The sequence below is a fragment of the Oncorhynchus keta genome, unplaced genomic scaffold (genome assembly GCF_023373465.1).
Source record: "Oncorhynchus keta strain PuntledgeMale-10-30-2019 unplaced genomic scaffold, Oket_V2 Un_scaffold_1044_pilon_pilon, whole genome shotgun sequence".
Lineage (NCBI taxonomy): Eukaryota > Metazoa > Chordata > Actinopteri > Salmoniformes > Salmonidae > Oncorhynchus > Oncorhynchus keta.
The window spans coordinates 252,203-267,997 of NW_026290755.1; the positions used below are offsets into that span (position 1 = coordinate 252,203).

General features: G+C 51.4%; 1 protein-coding gene and 2 long non-coding RNA genes across 4 annotated transcripts in view; 1 reads left to right on the forward strand and 2 right to left on the reverse strand.

The window, feature by feature from the left end:
* The window catches only part of LOC118382491 (TBC1 domain family member 15-like), a 104,454-nt gene that overhangs the window by 32,379 nt on the left and 56,280 nt on the right, over positions 1 to 15,795 (forward strand). The window contains exons 6-8 of the mRNA XM_052513390.1: positions 2,346 to 2,420; positions 6,139 to 6,172; positions 10,348 to 10,542. Coding sequence (XP_052369350.1) covers positions 2,346 to 2,420; positions 6,139 to 6,172; positions 10,348 to 10,542 — 304 coding nt within the window. The remainder of the gene's footprint in view (positions 1 to 2,345; positions 2,421 to 6,138; positions 6,173 to 10,347; positions 10,543 to 15,795) is intronic.
* LOC127927265 (uncharacterized) lies at positions 3,634 to 5,242 on the reverse strand. Of its 2 annotated transcripts, none has more exons than XR_008126724.1 (3): positions 5,089 to 5,242; positions 4,852 to 4,955; positions 3,634 to 3,675 (listed from the first exon to the last, which is right to left on the reverse strand). It is a non-coding gene; the product is annotated as an uncharacterized LOC127927265 (long non-coding RNA). The 2 variants fall into 2 exon arrangements; XR_008126725.1 differs by lacking the exon at positions 3,634 to 3,675 and adding an exon at positions 4,692 to 4,776.
* On the reverse strand, positions 11,610 to 14,906 carry LOC127927266 (uncharacterized). The gene is made up of 3 exons (XR_008126726.1): positions 12,271 to 14,906; positions 12,033 to 12,126; positions 11,610 to 11,978 (listed from the first exon to the last, which is right to left on the reverse strand). It is a non-coding gene; the product is annotated as an uncharacterized LOC127927266 (long non-coding RNA).

The window sequence follows — 15,795 nt, forward strand, 5'->3', positions numbered from 1 at the left end:
TGGGAATAGGCCACCCGTTATACCCCTATAAATGGCACCTTATTCCCTACGAAGTGCACTACTTTCTAAAGTACTTTATAGGGAACTGGGTGTCGTTTGGGACGGAGCCTCACTCTCTCCTCTGTTTTTAAATGAGCCAAACTGAGCACAGTGGAGTTTATTTGAAATAGCTCTGTATATTACAGCTGGCAGAGGTTTTTAATGAGTTGCAAAGCCTTTATCAACTGCTGTGTTGGTTTTCTGGGGCTGCAGGACTATTCAAACAGGCTAATTAACTTTACATCACACTGCTGTCCCAAATGTGACCCTATTTATTCCCTATATAGGGCACCTCCTTTAGAAGTAGTGCACTATAAAGGGAATAGGCTGCCATTTTGCCAGATGGTGTTTTTTTATTTGTTTATTTTTCATTAGCATCATCGCTAACGGATACAGAAAGGGGTAGACAAACGGACACACAGACAGGGGCATTCTTGTCATCTGGCCTCGTCGAATTAAAGTTTATTTGTCACGTGTGCCGAATACAACAGGTATAGATAGACCTTACATTGAAATGCTTACTTACAGTCTCTAACCAACAGTGCAAAAAGTTATTATGTGAAATATAAACAACAGTGAAAAATAACAGTAGAGAGGCTATATACAGTAGAGGCTATATACAGTAGAGGCTATATACAGTAGAGAGGCTATATACAGTAGAGAGGCTATATACAGTAGAGAGGCTATATACAGTAGAGAGGCTATATACAGTAGAGAGGCTATATACAGTAGAGAGGCTATATACAGTAGAGAGGCTATATACAGTAGAGAGGCTATATACAGTAGAGAGGCTATATACAGTAGAGAGGCTATATACGGTAGAGAGGCTATATACGGTAGAGAGGCTATATACGGTAGAGGGGCTATATACGGTAGAGGGGCTATATACGGTAGAGGGGCTATATACGGTAGAGAGGCTATATACGGTAGAGGGGCTATATACGGTAGAGAGGCTATATACGGTAGAGGGGCTATATACGGTAGAGAGGCTATATACAGTAGAGAGGCTATATACAGTAGAGAGGCTATATACAGTAGAGAGGCTATATACGGTAGAGAGGCTATATACGGTAGAGAGGCTATATACAGTAGAGAGGCTATATACAGTAGAGAGGCTATATACAGTAGAGAGGCTATATACGGTAGAGAGGCTATATACGGTAGAGAGGCTATATACGGTAGAGAGGCTATATACAGTAGAGGGCTATATACAGTAGAGGCTATATACAGTAGAGAGGCTATATACGGTAGAGAGGCTATATACGGTAGAGAGGCTATATACGGTAGAGAGGCTATATACGGTAGAGAGGCTATATACGGTAGAGAGGCTATATACGGTAGAGAGGCTATATACGGTAGAGAGGCTATATACGGTAGAGAGGCTATATACGGTAGAGAGGCTATATACGGTAGAGAGGCTATATACGGTAGAGAGGCTATATACGGTAGAGAGGCTATATACGGTAGAGAGGCTATATACGGTAGAGAGGCTATATACGGTAGAGAGGCTATATACGGTAGAGAGGCTATATACGGTAGAGAGGCTATATACGGTAGAGAGGCTATATACGGTAGAGAGGCTATATACGGTAGAGAGGCTATATACGGTAGAGGCTATATACGGTAGAGAGGCTATATACGGTAGAGAGGCTATATACGGTAGAGTGGCTATATACGGTAGAGAGGCTATATACGGTAGAGAGGCTATATACGGTAGAGAGGCTATATACGGTAGAGAGGCTATATACAGTAGAGGCTATATACAGTAGAGGCTATATACAGTAGAGGCTATATAGAGTAGAGGGGCTATATAGAGTAGAGGGGCTATATAGAGTAGAGGGGCTCTATAGAGTAGAGAGGCTATATACGGTAGAGAGGCTATATACGGTAGAGAGGTAGAGAGGCTATATACGGTAGAGAGGCTATATACGGAGAGAGGCTATATACGGGAGAGAGGCTATATACGGTAGAGAGGCTATATACAGTAGAGAGGCTATATACAGTAGAGAGGCTATATACAGTAGAGGGGCTATATACAGTAGAGAGGTTATATACAGTAGAGAGGTTATATACAGTAGAGAGGTTATATACAGTAGAGAGGTTATATACAGTAGAGAGGTTATATACAGAGAGAGGCTCTATACAGTAGATAGTTGATGAACTAGAGAGTGTTATATACAGCAGAGTGTTTCCTCCTGCAGCAGACGGTGTTTCCTCAGTAGACTCCCTGATGTGAAACAGTAGAGGTTATATATCTCACTTATTCTAATTTCTCTTTCTCAGTCTCTCTTTCTGTACCCTATTAGGTCTACCACAGATGCCTCCCTCCTCCAGGTCAGCCCCCAGGGTTATAGCAGAGCTCTATCCCAGTCCTTTGAGAATACAGCTAGATGATGCCACCTTCAGGAGAGACTTATACAGTAGAACCTATACACTCTAGTGTACACCTGTCTCCTCACACCCTAGTGTACACCTGTCTCCTCACACCCTAGTGTACACCTGTCTCCTCACACTCTAGTGTACACCTGTCTCCTCACACTCTAGTGTACACCTGTCTCCTCACACCCTAGTGTACACCTGTCTCCTCACACCCTAGTGTACACCTGCCTCCTCACACCCTAGTGTACACCTGTCTCCTCACACCCTATATGTACACCTGTCTCCTATCTAGTGTACACCTGTCTCCTATACACTCTAGTGTACACCTGTTCCTCACACCCTAGTAGTACACCTGTCTCCTCACACTCTAGTGTACACCTGTCTCCTCACACCTAGTGTACACCTGTCTCCTCACACTCTAGTGTACACCTGTCTCCTGACAGGGCCCTAGTAGTACACCTATGCCCCTCACACCCTAGTGTACACCTTCTCCTCAGACCCTAGTAGTACACCTGTCTCCTCACACTCTAGTGTACACCTTCTCCTCAGTGCCCTAGTGTACACCTGTCTCCTCACATCCCTAGTGTACACCTGTCTCCTCACCCTATAGAACCTCCTAGACCAGTACACCTGTCTCCTCACACCTAGTATATACACCTGTCTACCACACCCTAGTGTACATGAAGGGCCTCCTCACACCCTAGTGTACACCTGTCTCCTCACACTCTAGTGTACACCTGTCTACTCACACTCTAGTGTACACCTGTCTACTACACCCTAGTAGTACACCTGTCTACTCACAGCCTAGTCACCTGTCTCCTCACACCCTAGTGTACACCTGTCTCCTCACACCCTAGTGTACACCTGTCTCCTCACACTCTAGTGTACACCTGTCTGACTCACACCCTAGTGTACACCTGTCTCCTCACACCCTAGTGTACACCTGTCTCCTCACACCCTAGTGTACACCTGTCTCCTCAGACCTAGTGTACACCTGTCTCCTCACACCCTAGTGTACACCTGCCTCCTCACACCCTAGTGTACACCTGTCTCCACACACCCTAGTGTACTCTGTCTCCTCACAAAAGTGTACACCTGTCTCCTCACACCCTAGTGTACACCTGCCTCCTCACACCCTAGTGTACACCTGTCCCCACACCCTAGTGTACACCTGCCTCTTCCAGACAAGCTGCCCTAGAGTACACCTGTCTCCTCACACCCTAGTGTACACCTGTCTCCTCACACCCTAGTGTACACCTGTCTCCTCACACCCTAGTGTACACCTGTCTCCCTCACCACCCTAGTGTACACCTGTCTCCAGACAAGCCCTAGTGTACACCTGTCTCCTCACACCCAAGTGTACACCTGTTCCCTCACACCCTAGTGTACACCTGTCTCCTCACACCCTAGTGTACACCTGTCTCCCTCACACCAGAGTGACTACACCTGTCTCCTCACACCCAGTGTACACCTTCTCCTCACACCCTGTGTACACCTGTCTCCTCACACCGAGTACACCTGTCTCCTCACACCAAGAGTGTACACCTGTCTCCCACACCTAGTGTACACCTGTCTCCTCACACCCTAGTGTACACCTGTCTCCTCACACCCTAGTGTACACCTGCCTCCTCACAACCTAGTGTACACCTGTCACACACCCTAGTGTACACCTGTCCCTCACACCCTAGTGTACACCTGCCTCCTCACAACCTAGTGTACACCTGTCTACCAGACACTCCTAGTGTACACCTGTCCAGACTCACACCTAGTGTACACCTGTCTCTACTCCTCCACCCTAGTTACACCTGAGACCAGACACCCTAGTCCTCCCACACCTGTCTACTCCACACCTAGTGTACACCTCCCAGTCTACTCACACCCTAGTGTACACCTGTCTACTCACACCCCCAGACCAGTGTACTCCTCCTCTGACGGCTCTCTTCCCAGACACCCTAGGTCCCACCACAGATGCCTCCTCCACCCAGTGTACACCTGCCTCCTCAGACCAGAGACTCTGTACCCTGTCCTCCTCACACCCTAGTGTACACCTTCTCCTTCCAGACCCTGTACGGCCTCCTCACACCCTAGTGTACACCTGTCTCCTCACACCCTAGTGTACACCTGTCTCCTCACACCCTCCCAGTGTACACCTGTGGGATGTCCTGCCTCTTTACGGCCTCCTCACACCCTAGTGTACACCTGCCTCCTCACACCCTAGTGTACACCTGTCCGGCCTCCTCACACCCTAGTGTACACCTGCCTCCTCACCCTAGTGTACACCTGCCTCCTCACACCCTAGTGTACACCTGTCTCCTCACACCCTAGTGTACACCTGCCTCCTCACACCCTAGTGTACACCTCCTCCCAGCACCCCTGCAGGCTGTCTCCTCCCCCTAGTGTAGCCACCTGTCTCCTCCCACACCCTCTGTACACCTGTCTCCTCACACCCTAGTGTACACCTGTCTCCTCACACCCTAGTGTACACCTGTCTCCTCACACCCTAGTGTACACCTGTCTCCTCACACCCTAGTGTACACCTCCTCCTCACACCCTCTGTGCCTCCTACACCTCTGTCTCCTCACACCCTAGTGTACACCTGCCTCCTCACACCTAGTGTACGGCCTCCTCCTCACACCCTCTGTACACCTCCTCCCACACCCTAGTGTACACCTGTCTCCTCACACCCTAGTGTACACCTGTCTCCTCACACCCTAGTGTACACCTGCCTCCACACACCCTAGTGTACACCTGTCTCCACACACCCTAGTGTACACCTGCCTCCTCACAACCTAGTGTACACCTGCCAGCCGGCCTCTGTACGGCCTCCTCCCAGCCGCCCTCTGTACGGCCTCCTCCCAGCCGGCCTCTGTACGGCCTCCTCCCAGCCGCCCTCTGTACGGCCTCCTCCCAGCCGCCCTCTGTACGGCCTCCTCCCAGCCGCCCTCTGTACGGCCTCCTCCCAGCCGGCCTCTAGTGTACACCTCCTCCTCCCAGCCGGCCTCCTAGTGCCTCCTCCCAGCCACTCTGTCGGCCTCCTCCCAGCCGGCCTCTGTACGGCCTCCTCCCAGCCGGCCTCTGTACGGCCTCCTCCCAGCCGGCCCTAGGCCTCCTCCCAGCCACCTACGGCCTCCTCCCAGCCGGCCTCTGTGCCTCCTCCCAGCCACCTGTACGGCCTCCTCCCAGCCGGCCTAGTGTACGGCCTCTGTACCTACGGCCTGTCTCCTCACAGCCGGCCCTCTGTACGGCCTCCTCCCAGCCGGCCTCTGTACGGCCTCCTCCCAGCCGGCCTCTGTACGGCCTCCTCCCAGCCGGCCTCTGTACGGCCTCCTCCCAGCCGGCCTCTGTACGGCCTCCTCCCAGCCGGCCTCTGTACGGCCTCCTCCCAGCCGGCCTCTGTACGGCCTCCTCCCAGCCGGCCTCTGTACGGCCTCCTCCCAGCCGGCCTCTGTACGGCCTCCTCCCAGCCGGCCTCTGTACGGCCTCCTCCCAGCCGGCCTCTGTACGGCCTGTCTCCTCCCAGCCGGCCTCTGTACGGCCTCCTCCCAGCCGGCCTCTGTACACCTCCTCCCACCCCCGGCCTCTGTCGGCCTCCACCCAGCCGGCCTCTGTCGGCCTCCTCCCAGCCGGCCTCTGTACCTGCCTCCTCCCAGCCGGCCTCTGTACACCTGTCTCCCACCGGCCTAGTGTACACCTGTCTCCCAGCCGGCCTCTGTACACCGGTCTCCTCCACCGGCCTCTGTACGGCCTCCTCCCAGCCACTCCTAGTGTACACCTGCCTCCTCCCACCGGCCTCTGTGGCCTCCTCCCCACCTGCCTCCTCCCAGCCGGCCTCTGTACGGCCTCCTCCCAGCCGGCCTCTGTACGGCCTCCTCCCAGCCGGCCTCTGTACTGTCTCAGGGTTCACAGAGCAACTCTGCTGTTATTTTAATGAGTTTGTTCTGAGCAGGGCAGTGACTTAATGAGAGCAGCATATTTGTTGGTTTGTTTTATGAGGACTCTCTGAAAGCCTGGGTAGGAGAAATGATATGTGTCCCAAATGGGAATAGGGCCCTGGGCTAAAGTAGTGCACTATATAGGGAATAGGGCTCTGGTCTAGAGTAGTGCACTATATAGGGAATAGGGCTCTGGTCTAGAGTAGTGCACTATATAGGGAATAGGGCCCTGGTCTAAAGTAGTGCACTATATAGGGAATAGGGCTCTGGTCTAGAGTAGTGCACTATATAGGGAATAGGGCTCTGGTCTAGAGTAGTGCACTATATAGGGAATAGGGCCCTGGTCTAAAGTAGTGCACTATATAGGGAATAGGACTCTGGTCTAAAGTAGTGCACTATATAGGGAATAGGGCCCTGGTCTAAAGTAGTGCACTATATAGGGAATAGGACTCTGGTCTAAAGTAGTGCACTATATAGGGAATAGGGCCCTGGTCTAAAGTAGTGCAACTATATAGGGAATAGGGCTCTGTTCTGAGTAGTGCACTACTTAATAGGGAATAGGGCTCTGGTTAAAGAGTTTGTTTTATGAGGACTCTCTGAAAGCCTGGGTAGGAGAAATGATATGTGAATAGAGGAGAACCAAATAGGGGGGCAATAGGGCTCTGGTCTAAAGTAGTGTACTATATAGGGAATAGGGCCCTGGTCTAAAGTAGTGCACTAAATAGGGAATAGGGCTCTGGTCTAAAGTAGAGTAGAACTGGGTAATAAAGGATGGGGGGGGAATAGGGCTGGGTAATAGATGGAGAACTGTAGTGCACTGAATAAAGGAGAACTGGGAATAGGGCTACTGGTCTAGAGGAGAACTGCAATAAAGGATATACATGCTCTGAATAGGAGAACTGGTAATAAAGGATGGGGTGGGGGGGGGTACATGCTCTGAATAGAACTGGGAATAGGACTCTGGGTAATAAAGGATAGTACATGCTCTGAATAGAGGAGAACTGGGAATAAAGGATGGGGGGGTCTAAAGTAGTGCACTATATAGGGAATAGGGCCCTGGAATAAAGTAGTGCACTAGAACTGGGTAATAAAGGATGGGGGTACATTACATGCTCTGAATAGAGGAGAACTGGGTAATAAAGGATGGGGGTACATGCTCTGAATAGAGGAGAACTGGGTAATAAAGGATGGGGGGTACATGCTCTGAATAGAGGAGAACTGGGTAATAAAGGATGGGGGGGTAGATGCTCTGAATAGAGGAGAACTGGGTAATAAAGGATGGGGGGTAGATGCTCTGAATAGAGGAGAACTGGGTAATAAAGGATGGGGGGGTACATGCTCTGAATAGAGGAGAACTGGGTAATAAAGGATGGGGGGGGGGGGTACATGCTCTGAATAGAGGAGAACTGGGTAATAAAGGATGGGGGGGGGTACATGCTCTGAATAGAGGAGAACTGGGTAATAAAGGATGGGGGGGGGTACATGCTCTGAATAGAGGAGAACTGGGTAATAAAGGATGGGGGGGTACATGCTCTGAATAGAGGAGAACTGGGTAATAAACTTTGTTCTCCATCAGCACCAGGCTACATGGCCAGTGGACAGAGGGAATAGTTGGCAGGAGTTGTTTTTTAGGTCGCCTCAGGGACTTTTAATTGCGTATCTTTTATCTATTGTCCTTCTCGTTGACATTTTGACTCTTGTAATAAAAATCATTTTTTTTCTGTTTGAAATAGAACCTCTGTCAGGTCTCAGTGTTATCCTTTATAATTAAACGTGGGCCGTGCCTCAGCTCCCTCCCAACCAACCAGGGGGCACGTTTTTAACAGCCTCTGGTAATGCATTGTGGGCAGATAACAGGCCTAACTGTGGTGGTACATTTGTTTTAGATCCCGACTGTGTTATGGAATAGCAGCGACATCTCATAGACATTAGCTTGGCTGCCGAGGCTGCCTGTCTGAGTGAGAGTACTGTACTCATTATCATTAAGGTTCAGGGTGCCTCCCTCCCGGCCCAGCCTCCTCTCTCCTGCTCTATATCAGTATTACAGGAGCCATTTAGTAGAGCAGGGATTGTGGAGGAGAAGCTAATGAGCCTTGACTTGCTAATAACATTGGGTGGCCTCACTTCTCAAAGGGGGTTAACGCTGCTGGAATATTGTTTTCTAATGTGACTCTAAAAAAAAAATATCCAATTGCAAAGATGAATGAGCAGCGTCTCAGCCGGCCGGTAACCAACGTCAGGAGAAATAGATTGGCCTCTTTTCTGTCTTTGATTCCTGTGGTACTTTTTGTAGCGAGAGTAAAAATAAAATAAAAGAGTCCTTGAAAAGCATTTAGTTTTCTTGGTGATGTGATATTGTTGGCTTTTACTTCTTCGTAGTAAGAGTACGCAGTCTGGAGAGTTGAAAGTGTAAGAGTACGCAGTCTGGACAGTTGAAAGTGTAAGAGTACGCAGTCTGGACAGTTGAAAGTGTAAGAGTACGCAGTCTGGACAGTTGAAAGTGTAAGAGTACGCAGTCTGGACAGTTGAAAGTGTAAGAGTACGCAGTGTGGGAGTTGAAAGTGTAAGAGTACGCAGTGTGGAGAGTTGAAAGTGTAAGTACGCAGTGTGGAGAGTTGAAAGAGTACGCAGTGTGGACAGTTGAAAGTGTAAGAGTACGCAGTCTGGACAGTTGAAGTACGCAGTCTGTGCAGTTGAAAGTGTAAGAGTACGCAGTCTGGATAGTTGTAGGAGTACGCAGTCTGGACAGTTGTAAGAGTACGCAGTCTGGACAGTTGAAAGTGTAAGAGTACGCAGTCTGGACAGTTGAAAGTGTAAGAGTACGCAGTCTGGACAGTTGAAAGTGTAAGAGTACGCAGTCTGGACAGTTGAAAGTGTAAGAGTACGCAGTCTGGACAGTTGAAAGTGTAAGAGTACGCAGTCTGGACAGTTGAAAGTGTAAGAGTACGCAGTCTGGACAGTTGAAAGTGTAAGAGTACGCAGTCTGGACAGTTGAAAGTGTAAGAGTACGCAGTCTGGACATTTGAAAGTCTGTTGAAAAGAGTGCAGCTGGACAGTTGAAAGTGTGGAGAGTTGAAAGTGTAAGAGTACGCAGTCTGGACAGTTGAAAGTGTAAGAGTACGCAGTCTGTGGAGAGTTGAAAGTGTTCCAGGCAGTGAGGGGCCAGGGGAGGGGGAGGGGGCTACTAGGTTGGACGTCTGAGATGACAAATGCTGTTGTGCTTTTGAGATGCTTTCGCCCGTTGCTTTTGATGAAAATCGAAAGTTAAAATGTGCAGTAAGTCATCTGGCTGTGGGCACTTCCTAATGTAACATCTCACACCTGTGATGAAGGTGAAAATAGCATGGCTAAAATAAGCTTGTGTCATCTTAGTGTTTATAATGAGACTGCAGCTAAACTACATCTGTCTGGTGCCACAGCGTTAACCATGACCTCCTTCATGACCCCTATCTTCCCTGTCATCCCTCTCCTCTCCTTCTCCTCCTCTCTCCTTCTCCCTCTCTCCTTCTCCCTCTCTCCTTCTCCCTCTCTCCTCCTCTCTCCTTCTCCTTCTCTCCTCCTCCCTCCTTCTCCCGCTCCTCTCCTTCTCCTTCTCTCCTCCTCTCTCCTTCTCCCTCTCCTCCTCCTCTCCTTCCCCTCTCTCCTCTCTCCTCTCTCCTCCTCTCTCCTCCCCAATCTTCTTCTCCTCTCCTCTCCTTCTCCTTCTCCCCTCTCTCTCTCCTCTCTCTCTCTCTCCCTCTCTCATCCCCCAATCTTCTTCATTTTCTCTCTCTCTCTCTCTCTCTCTCTCTCTCTCTCTCTCTCTCTCCCTGTTCCTCTCTCTCTCCTCTCTCCTCAATCAACTCTCTCTCTCCTCCTCTCTCCTTCTCCCTCTCTCCTCCGCTCTCCTTCTCCCTCTCTCCTCCGCTCTCCTTCTCTCTCCTTCTCTCCCCTTCTCCCTCTCTCCTTCTCCTCCTCTCTCTCCTTCTCCCTCTCTCTCCTCCCTCTCCCCCACCAGAAGTTTTCTCAGGACCCAGTCACCACTACGCTGGGTGGTTTCTCCAAGGTGACCAACTACGATGCGTTCCGGGGTCCAGACACGGTGCTACTGAAGCAGAGGCCTGTCGGGGAGGTGGCTGACCTGCTGAATGAGGCCATACCTGGTCTGGACATCAACCAGCTGGAGGAACCGGGCTTTGAGGTTATCACCAGGGTGAGGAACACACACACACACAACCAGCTGGAGGAACCAGGCTTTGAGGTTATCACCAGGGTGAGGAACACACACACACACAACCAGCTGGAGGAACCAGGCTTTGAGGTTATCACCAGGGTGAGTAACACACACACACAACCAGCTGGAGGAACCAGGCTTTGAGGTTATCACCAGGGTGAGTAACACACACACACAACCAGCTGGAGGAACCAGGCTTTGAGGTTATCACCAGGGTGAGGAACACACACACACACACAACCAGCTGGAGGAACCAGGCTTTGAGGTTATCACCAGGGTGAGTAACACACACACACACAACCAGCTGGAGGAACCAGGCTTTGAGGTTATCACCAGGGTGAGTAACACACACACACAACCAGCTGGAGGAACCAGGCTTTGAGGTTATCACCAGGGTGAGTAACACACACACACAACCAGCTGGAGGAACCAGGCTTTGAGGTTATCACCAGGGTGAGTAACACACACAACCAGCTGGAGGAACCAGGCTTTGAGGTTATCACCAGGGTGAGTAACACACACACACACAACCAGCTGGAGGAACCAGGCTTTGAGGTTATCACCAGGGTGAGTAACACACACACACACAACCAGCTGGAGGAACCAGGCTTTGAGGTTATCACCAGGGTGAGTAACACACACAACCAGCTGGAGGAACCAGGCTTTGAGGTTATCACCAGGGTGAGTAACACACACACACAACCAGCTGGAGGAACCAGGCTTTGAGGTTATCACCAGGGTGAGTAACACACACACACAACCAGCTGGAGGAACCAGGCTTTGAGGTTATCACCAGGGTGAGTAACACACACACACACAACCAGCTGGAGGAACCAGGCTTTGAGGTTATCACCAGGGTGAGTAACACACACACACAACCAGCTGGAGGAACCAGGCTTTGAGGTTATCACCAGGGTGAGGAACACACACACACACAACCAGCTGGAGGAACCAGGCTTTGAGGTTATCACCAGGGTGAGTACACACACACACACAACCAGCTGGAGGAACCAGGCTTTGAGGTTATCACCAGGGTGAGTCAGAGTAGACACTGGGAATGAACGCACATACTCACACACACTCACACTCACTCTGGAACTTAAAAATGGCGCCGGAAGTAATGGCAGCAATTTTACTTGCGCCCAACCAATTGTGCTGTTATGTGTTTTTTTCTCTCGCGTTATTTGTAACTTATTTTGTACATAATGTTTCTGCAACTGTATTTTACGGCAAAAAAAGAGCTTCTGGATATCAGGACAGCGATCACTCACCTCGGATTAGACAAAGAGCTTCTGGACATCAGGACAGCGATCACTCACCTCGGATTAGACAAAGAGCTTCTGGATATCAGGACAGCGATCACTCACCTCGGATTAGACAAAGAGCTTCTGGATATCAGGACAGCGATCACTCACCTCGGATTAGAAAAGAGCTTCTGGATATCAGGACAGCGACATCAGGACACTCACCTCGGATTAGACAGAGCTTCTGGATATCAGGACAGCGATCACTCACCTCGGATTAGACAAAGAGCTTCTGGATATCAGGACAGCGATCACTCACCTCGGATTAGACAAAGAGCTTCTGGACATCAGGACAGCGATCACTCACCTCGGATTAGACAAAGAGATTCTGGATATCAGGACAGCGATCACTCACCTCTGATTAGACAAAGAGCTTCTGGATATCAGGACAGCGATCACTCACCTCGGATTAGACAGCTTCTGGATATCAGGACAGCGATCACTCACCTCGGATTAGACAAAGAGCTTCTGGATATCAGGACAGCGATCACTCACCTCGGATTAGACAAAGATTTTTTTTCTTCAACAAGCAGACGCAACAGGACATTCTCCGAACCCCCGACAAGGCCAACATCCCCCCCCCCGTTATTTGCAAGAGGAAGAGACGCAGGTACAGAGGACACCGAGCAGGATGCCTTGTGAGGATCCGCAGAAGGTGCGTGGGAAAGCTGCCATTACCTTAAATACTACTCGCCAACGTGCAATCGTTGGACAATAAATTAGGCGAGGTACGATCACGAATATCCTACCAACGGGACATCAAAAACTAATATCCTATGTTTCACGGAATAGTGACTGAATGACGACATGGATATACGCTGCACCGGAAAGATAGAACAGCACAGTCCGGTAAAACGAGGGGGGCGTATTTGTAAACAGCTGGTGCACGAAATCTAATGAAGTCTCTAGATTCTGCTCGCCTGAAGTAGAGTATATTGTGATAAATTGCAAGCCACACTACTTGCCTAGAGAGTTTTAAAGCTATAGTTTTCGTGGCTGTATATTTACCACCACAGACAGATGCTGGCACTAAGACCTCACTCAGTCAGCTGTATAAGGGAATAAGTAAACAGGAAACCACTCACCCAGAGGCGGCGCTCCTAGTGGCCAGAGACTTTAATGTGGGGAAACTGTAATCAGTTCTACCAAATTTCCATCAACATGTTAAATGTGCAACCAGAGAGAGAGAAAAAATCTAGATCACCTGATCACCACACACAGAGACGCGTACAAAGCTCTCCCTCGCCCTCCATTTGGTAAATCCCACCACAACTCTATCCTCCTGATTCCTGCTTACAAGCAAAAATTAAAGCAGGAAGCACCAGTGACTCGGTCTATAAAAAAGTGGTCAGATGAAGCTGATGCTAAACTACAGGACTGTTTTGCTAACACAGACTGGAACATGTTCCGGGATTCTACCGATGGCATTGTGGAATACACCACATCAGTCACTGGCTTTATCAAGTAGTGCATTGAGGACGTCGTCCCCACAGTGACTGTACGTACATACCGCAACCAGAAGCCATGGACTTCAGGTAACATTCGCACTGAGCTGAAGGGTAGAGCTGCCGCTTTCAAGGTGCGGGACTCTTAACCCGGAAGCTTATAAGAAATCTCGCTATGCCCTGCGTCGAACCATCAAATAGGCAAAGCGTCAATACAGTCTTGGAGATAAAGACAGACTTAGGAAACGCATACAGGCGATCAGATCTGACCGCGTTTAACGTCTCCAGAACCACATCAATATGACATGCTGTAGTAATCTTGTGAGATGTGAAGCACGGCTGCTTACTGCCTTGTGCCCACCTGTCTCACTGGCTAGATGGGACTCTCGGCCAGGACCCAAGCAGACTGGCTAGATGGGACTCTCAGCCAGGACCCGAGCAGACTGGCTAGATGGGACTCTCAGCCAGGACCCGAGCAGACTGGCTAGATGGGACTCTCAGCCAGGACCCGCGCGGACTCTCAGCCAGGACCCGAGCAGACTGGCAAGATGGGACTCTCAGCCAGGACCCGAGCAGACTGGCTAGATGGGACTCTCAGCCAGGTCCCGAGCAGACTGGTTAGATGGAACTCTTAGCCAGGACCCGAGCAGACTGGTTAGATGGGACTCCCAGCCAGGACCAGTGCAGACTGGCTAGATGGGAATCTCAGCCAGGACCCGAGCAGACTGGCTAGATGGGACTCTCAGCCAGGACCCAAGCAGACTGGCTAGATGGGACTCTCAGCCAGGACCCGAGCAGACTGGTTAGATGGGACTCTCAGCCAGGACCAGTACAGACTGGCTAGATGGGACTCTCGGCCAGGACCCGAGCAGACTGGCTAGATGGGACTCTCAGCCAGGACCCGATCAGACTGGCTAGATGGGACTCTCAACCAGGACCCGAGCAGACTGGCTAGATGGGACTCTCAGCCAGGACCCGAGCAGACTGGCTAGATGGGACTCTTAGCCAGGACCCGAGCAGACTGGCTAGATGCGACTCTTAGCCAGGACCCGAGCAGACTGGCTAGATGGGACTCTTAGCCAGGACCCGAGCATACTGGCTAGATGCGACTCAGCCAGAAGTTTCCTTCTTCCTCACACAGACACAGCTCTACCGTCTGTCTCCATTAAACCAGGAGGTTGTGGTAACAGCCACCCAGTTCCTCTCTAATTGCCTCTCTGTTTTAATTAGAAGTGACCCTCTGCTCTCAGCGTTGCCAAGGCAACATGCGCTGCTAGCTTGCCTCCTCTCCTCTCCACAGGTGTGGTTGAGTGTGATGTTGGATGACATGTGCTTTGCTAAACATAGGGATAGTCACCCCACACAACCCACTCAGTGGAATGGCACCCAGAGTGGAACGGCAAAGTCACTCGCTGTGCTTCTCAGAAATGGCTGGAAATGTGAGATCCACTTAAATGTGGTTTGAACTTCGTTTCTCAGTAGGTTTATGGGACAGAGTGTGGGGACATCGGTAGGTTTATGGGACAGAGTGTGGGGACATCGGTAGGTCTGTGGGACAGAGTGTGGGGACATCGGTAGGTCTGTGGGACAGAGTGTGGGGGTAGGTCTGTGGGACAGAGTGTGGGGACGTCGGTGGGACAGAGTGTGGGGACGTCGGTGGGACAGAGTGTGGGGGGACGTCGGTGGGACAGAGTGTGGGGGGACGTCGGTGGGACAGAGTGTGGGGGGCGTCGGTGGGACAGAGTGTGGGGGGACGTCGGTGGGACCGAGTGTGGGGGGACAGAGTGTGGGGGGACGTCGGTGGGACAGCGTGTGGGGGGAGGTCGGTGGGACAGAGTGTGGGGGGGGACGTCGTTGGGACAGAGTGTGGGGGACGTCGGTGGGACAGAGTGTGGGGGGACGTCGGTGGGACAGAGTGTGGGGGGATGTCGGTGGGACAGAGTGTGGGGGGGGGGACGTCGGTGGGACAGAGTGTGGGGGGGGGATGTCGGTGGGACAGAGTGTGGGGGGACGTCGGTGGGACAGAGTGTGGGGGGACGTCGGTGGGACAGAGTGTGGGGGGCGTCGGTGGGACAGCGTGTGGGGGGACGTCGGTGGGACAGAGTGTGGGGGGACGTCGTTGGGACAGAGTGTGGGGGGACGTCGGTGGGACAGAGTGTGGGGGGACGTCGGTGGGACAGAGTAGGGGGGGGACGTGGGTGGGACAGAGTGTGGGGGGACGTCGGTAGGTCTGTGGGACAGAGTGTGGGGGGACGTCGGTGGGACAGAGTGGGGGGGGCGTCGGTAGGTCTGTGGGACAGAGTGGGGGGAGGCAGGGGGAGGCAGCAGGTAGGGTTAGGGGGGAGGCAGGTAGGGTTAGGGGAGGCGGCAGGTAGGGTTAGGGGGAGGCGGCAGGTAGGGTTAGGGGGAGGCAGGTAGGGTTAGGGGGAGGCAGGTAGGGTTAGGGGGAGGCAGGTAGGGTTAGGGGGAGGCAGCAGGTAGGG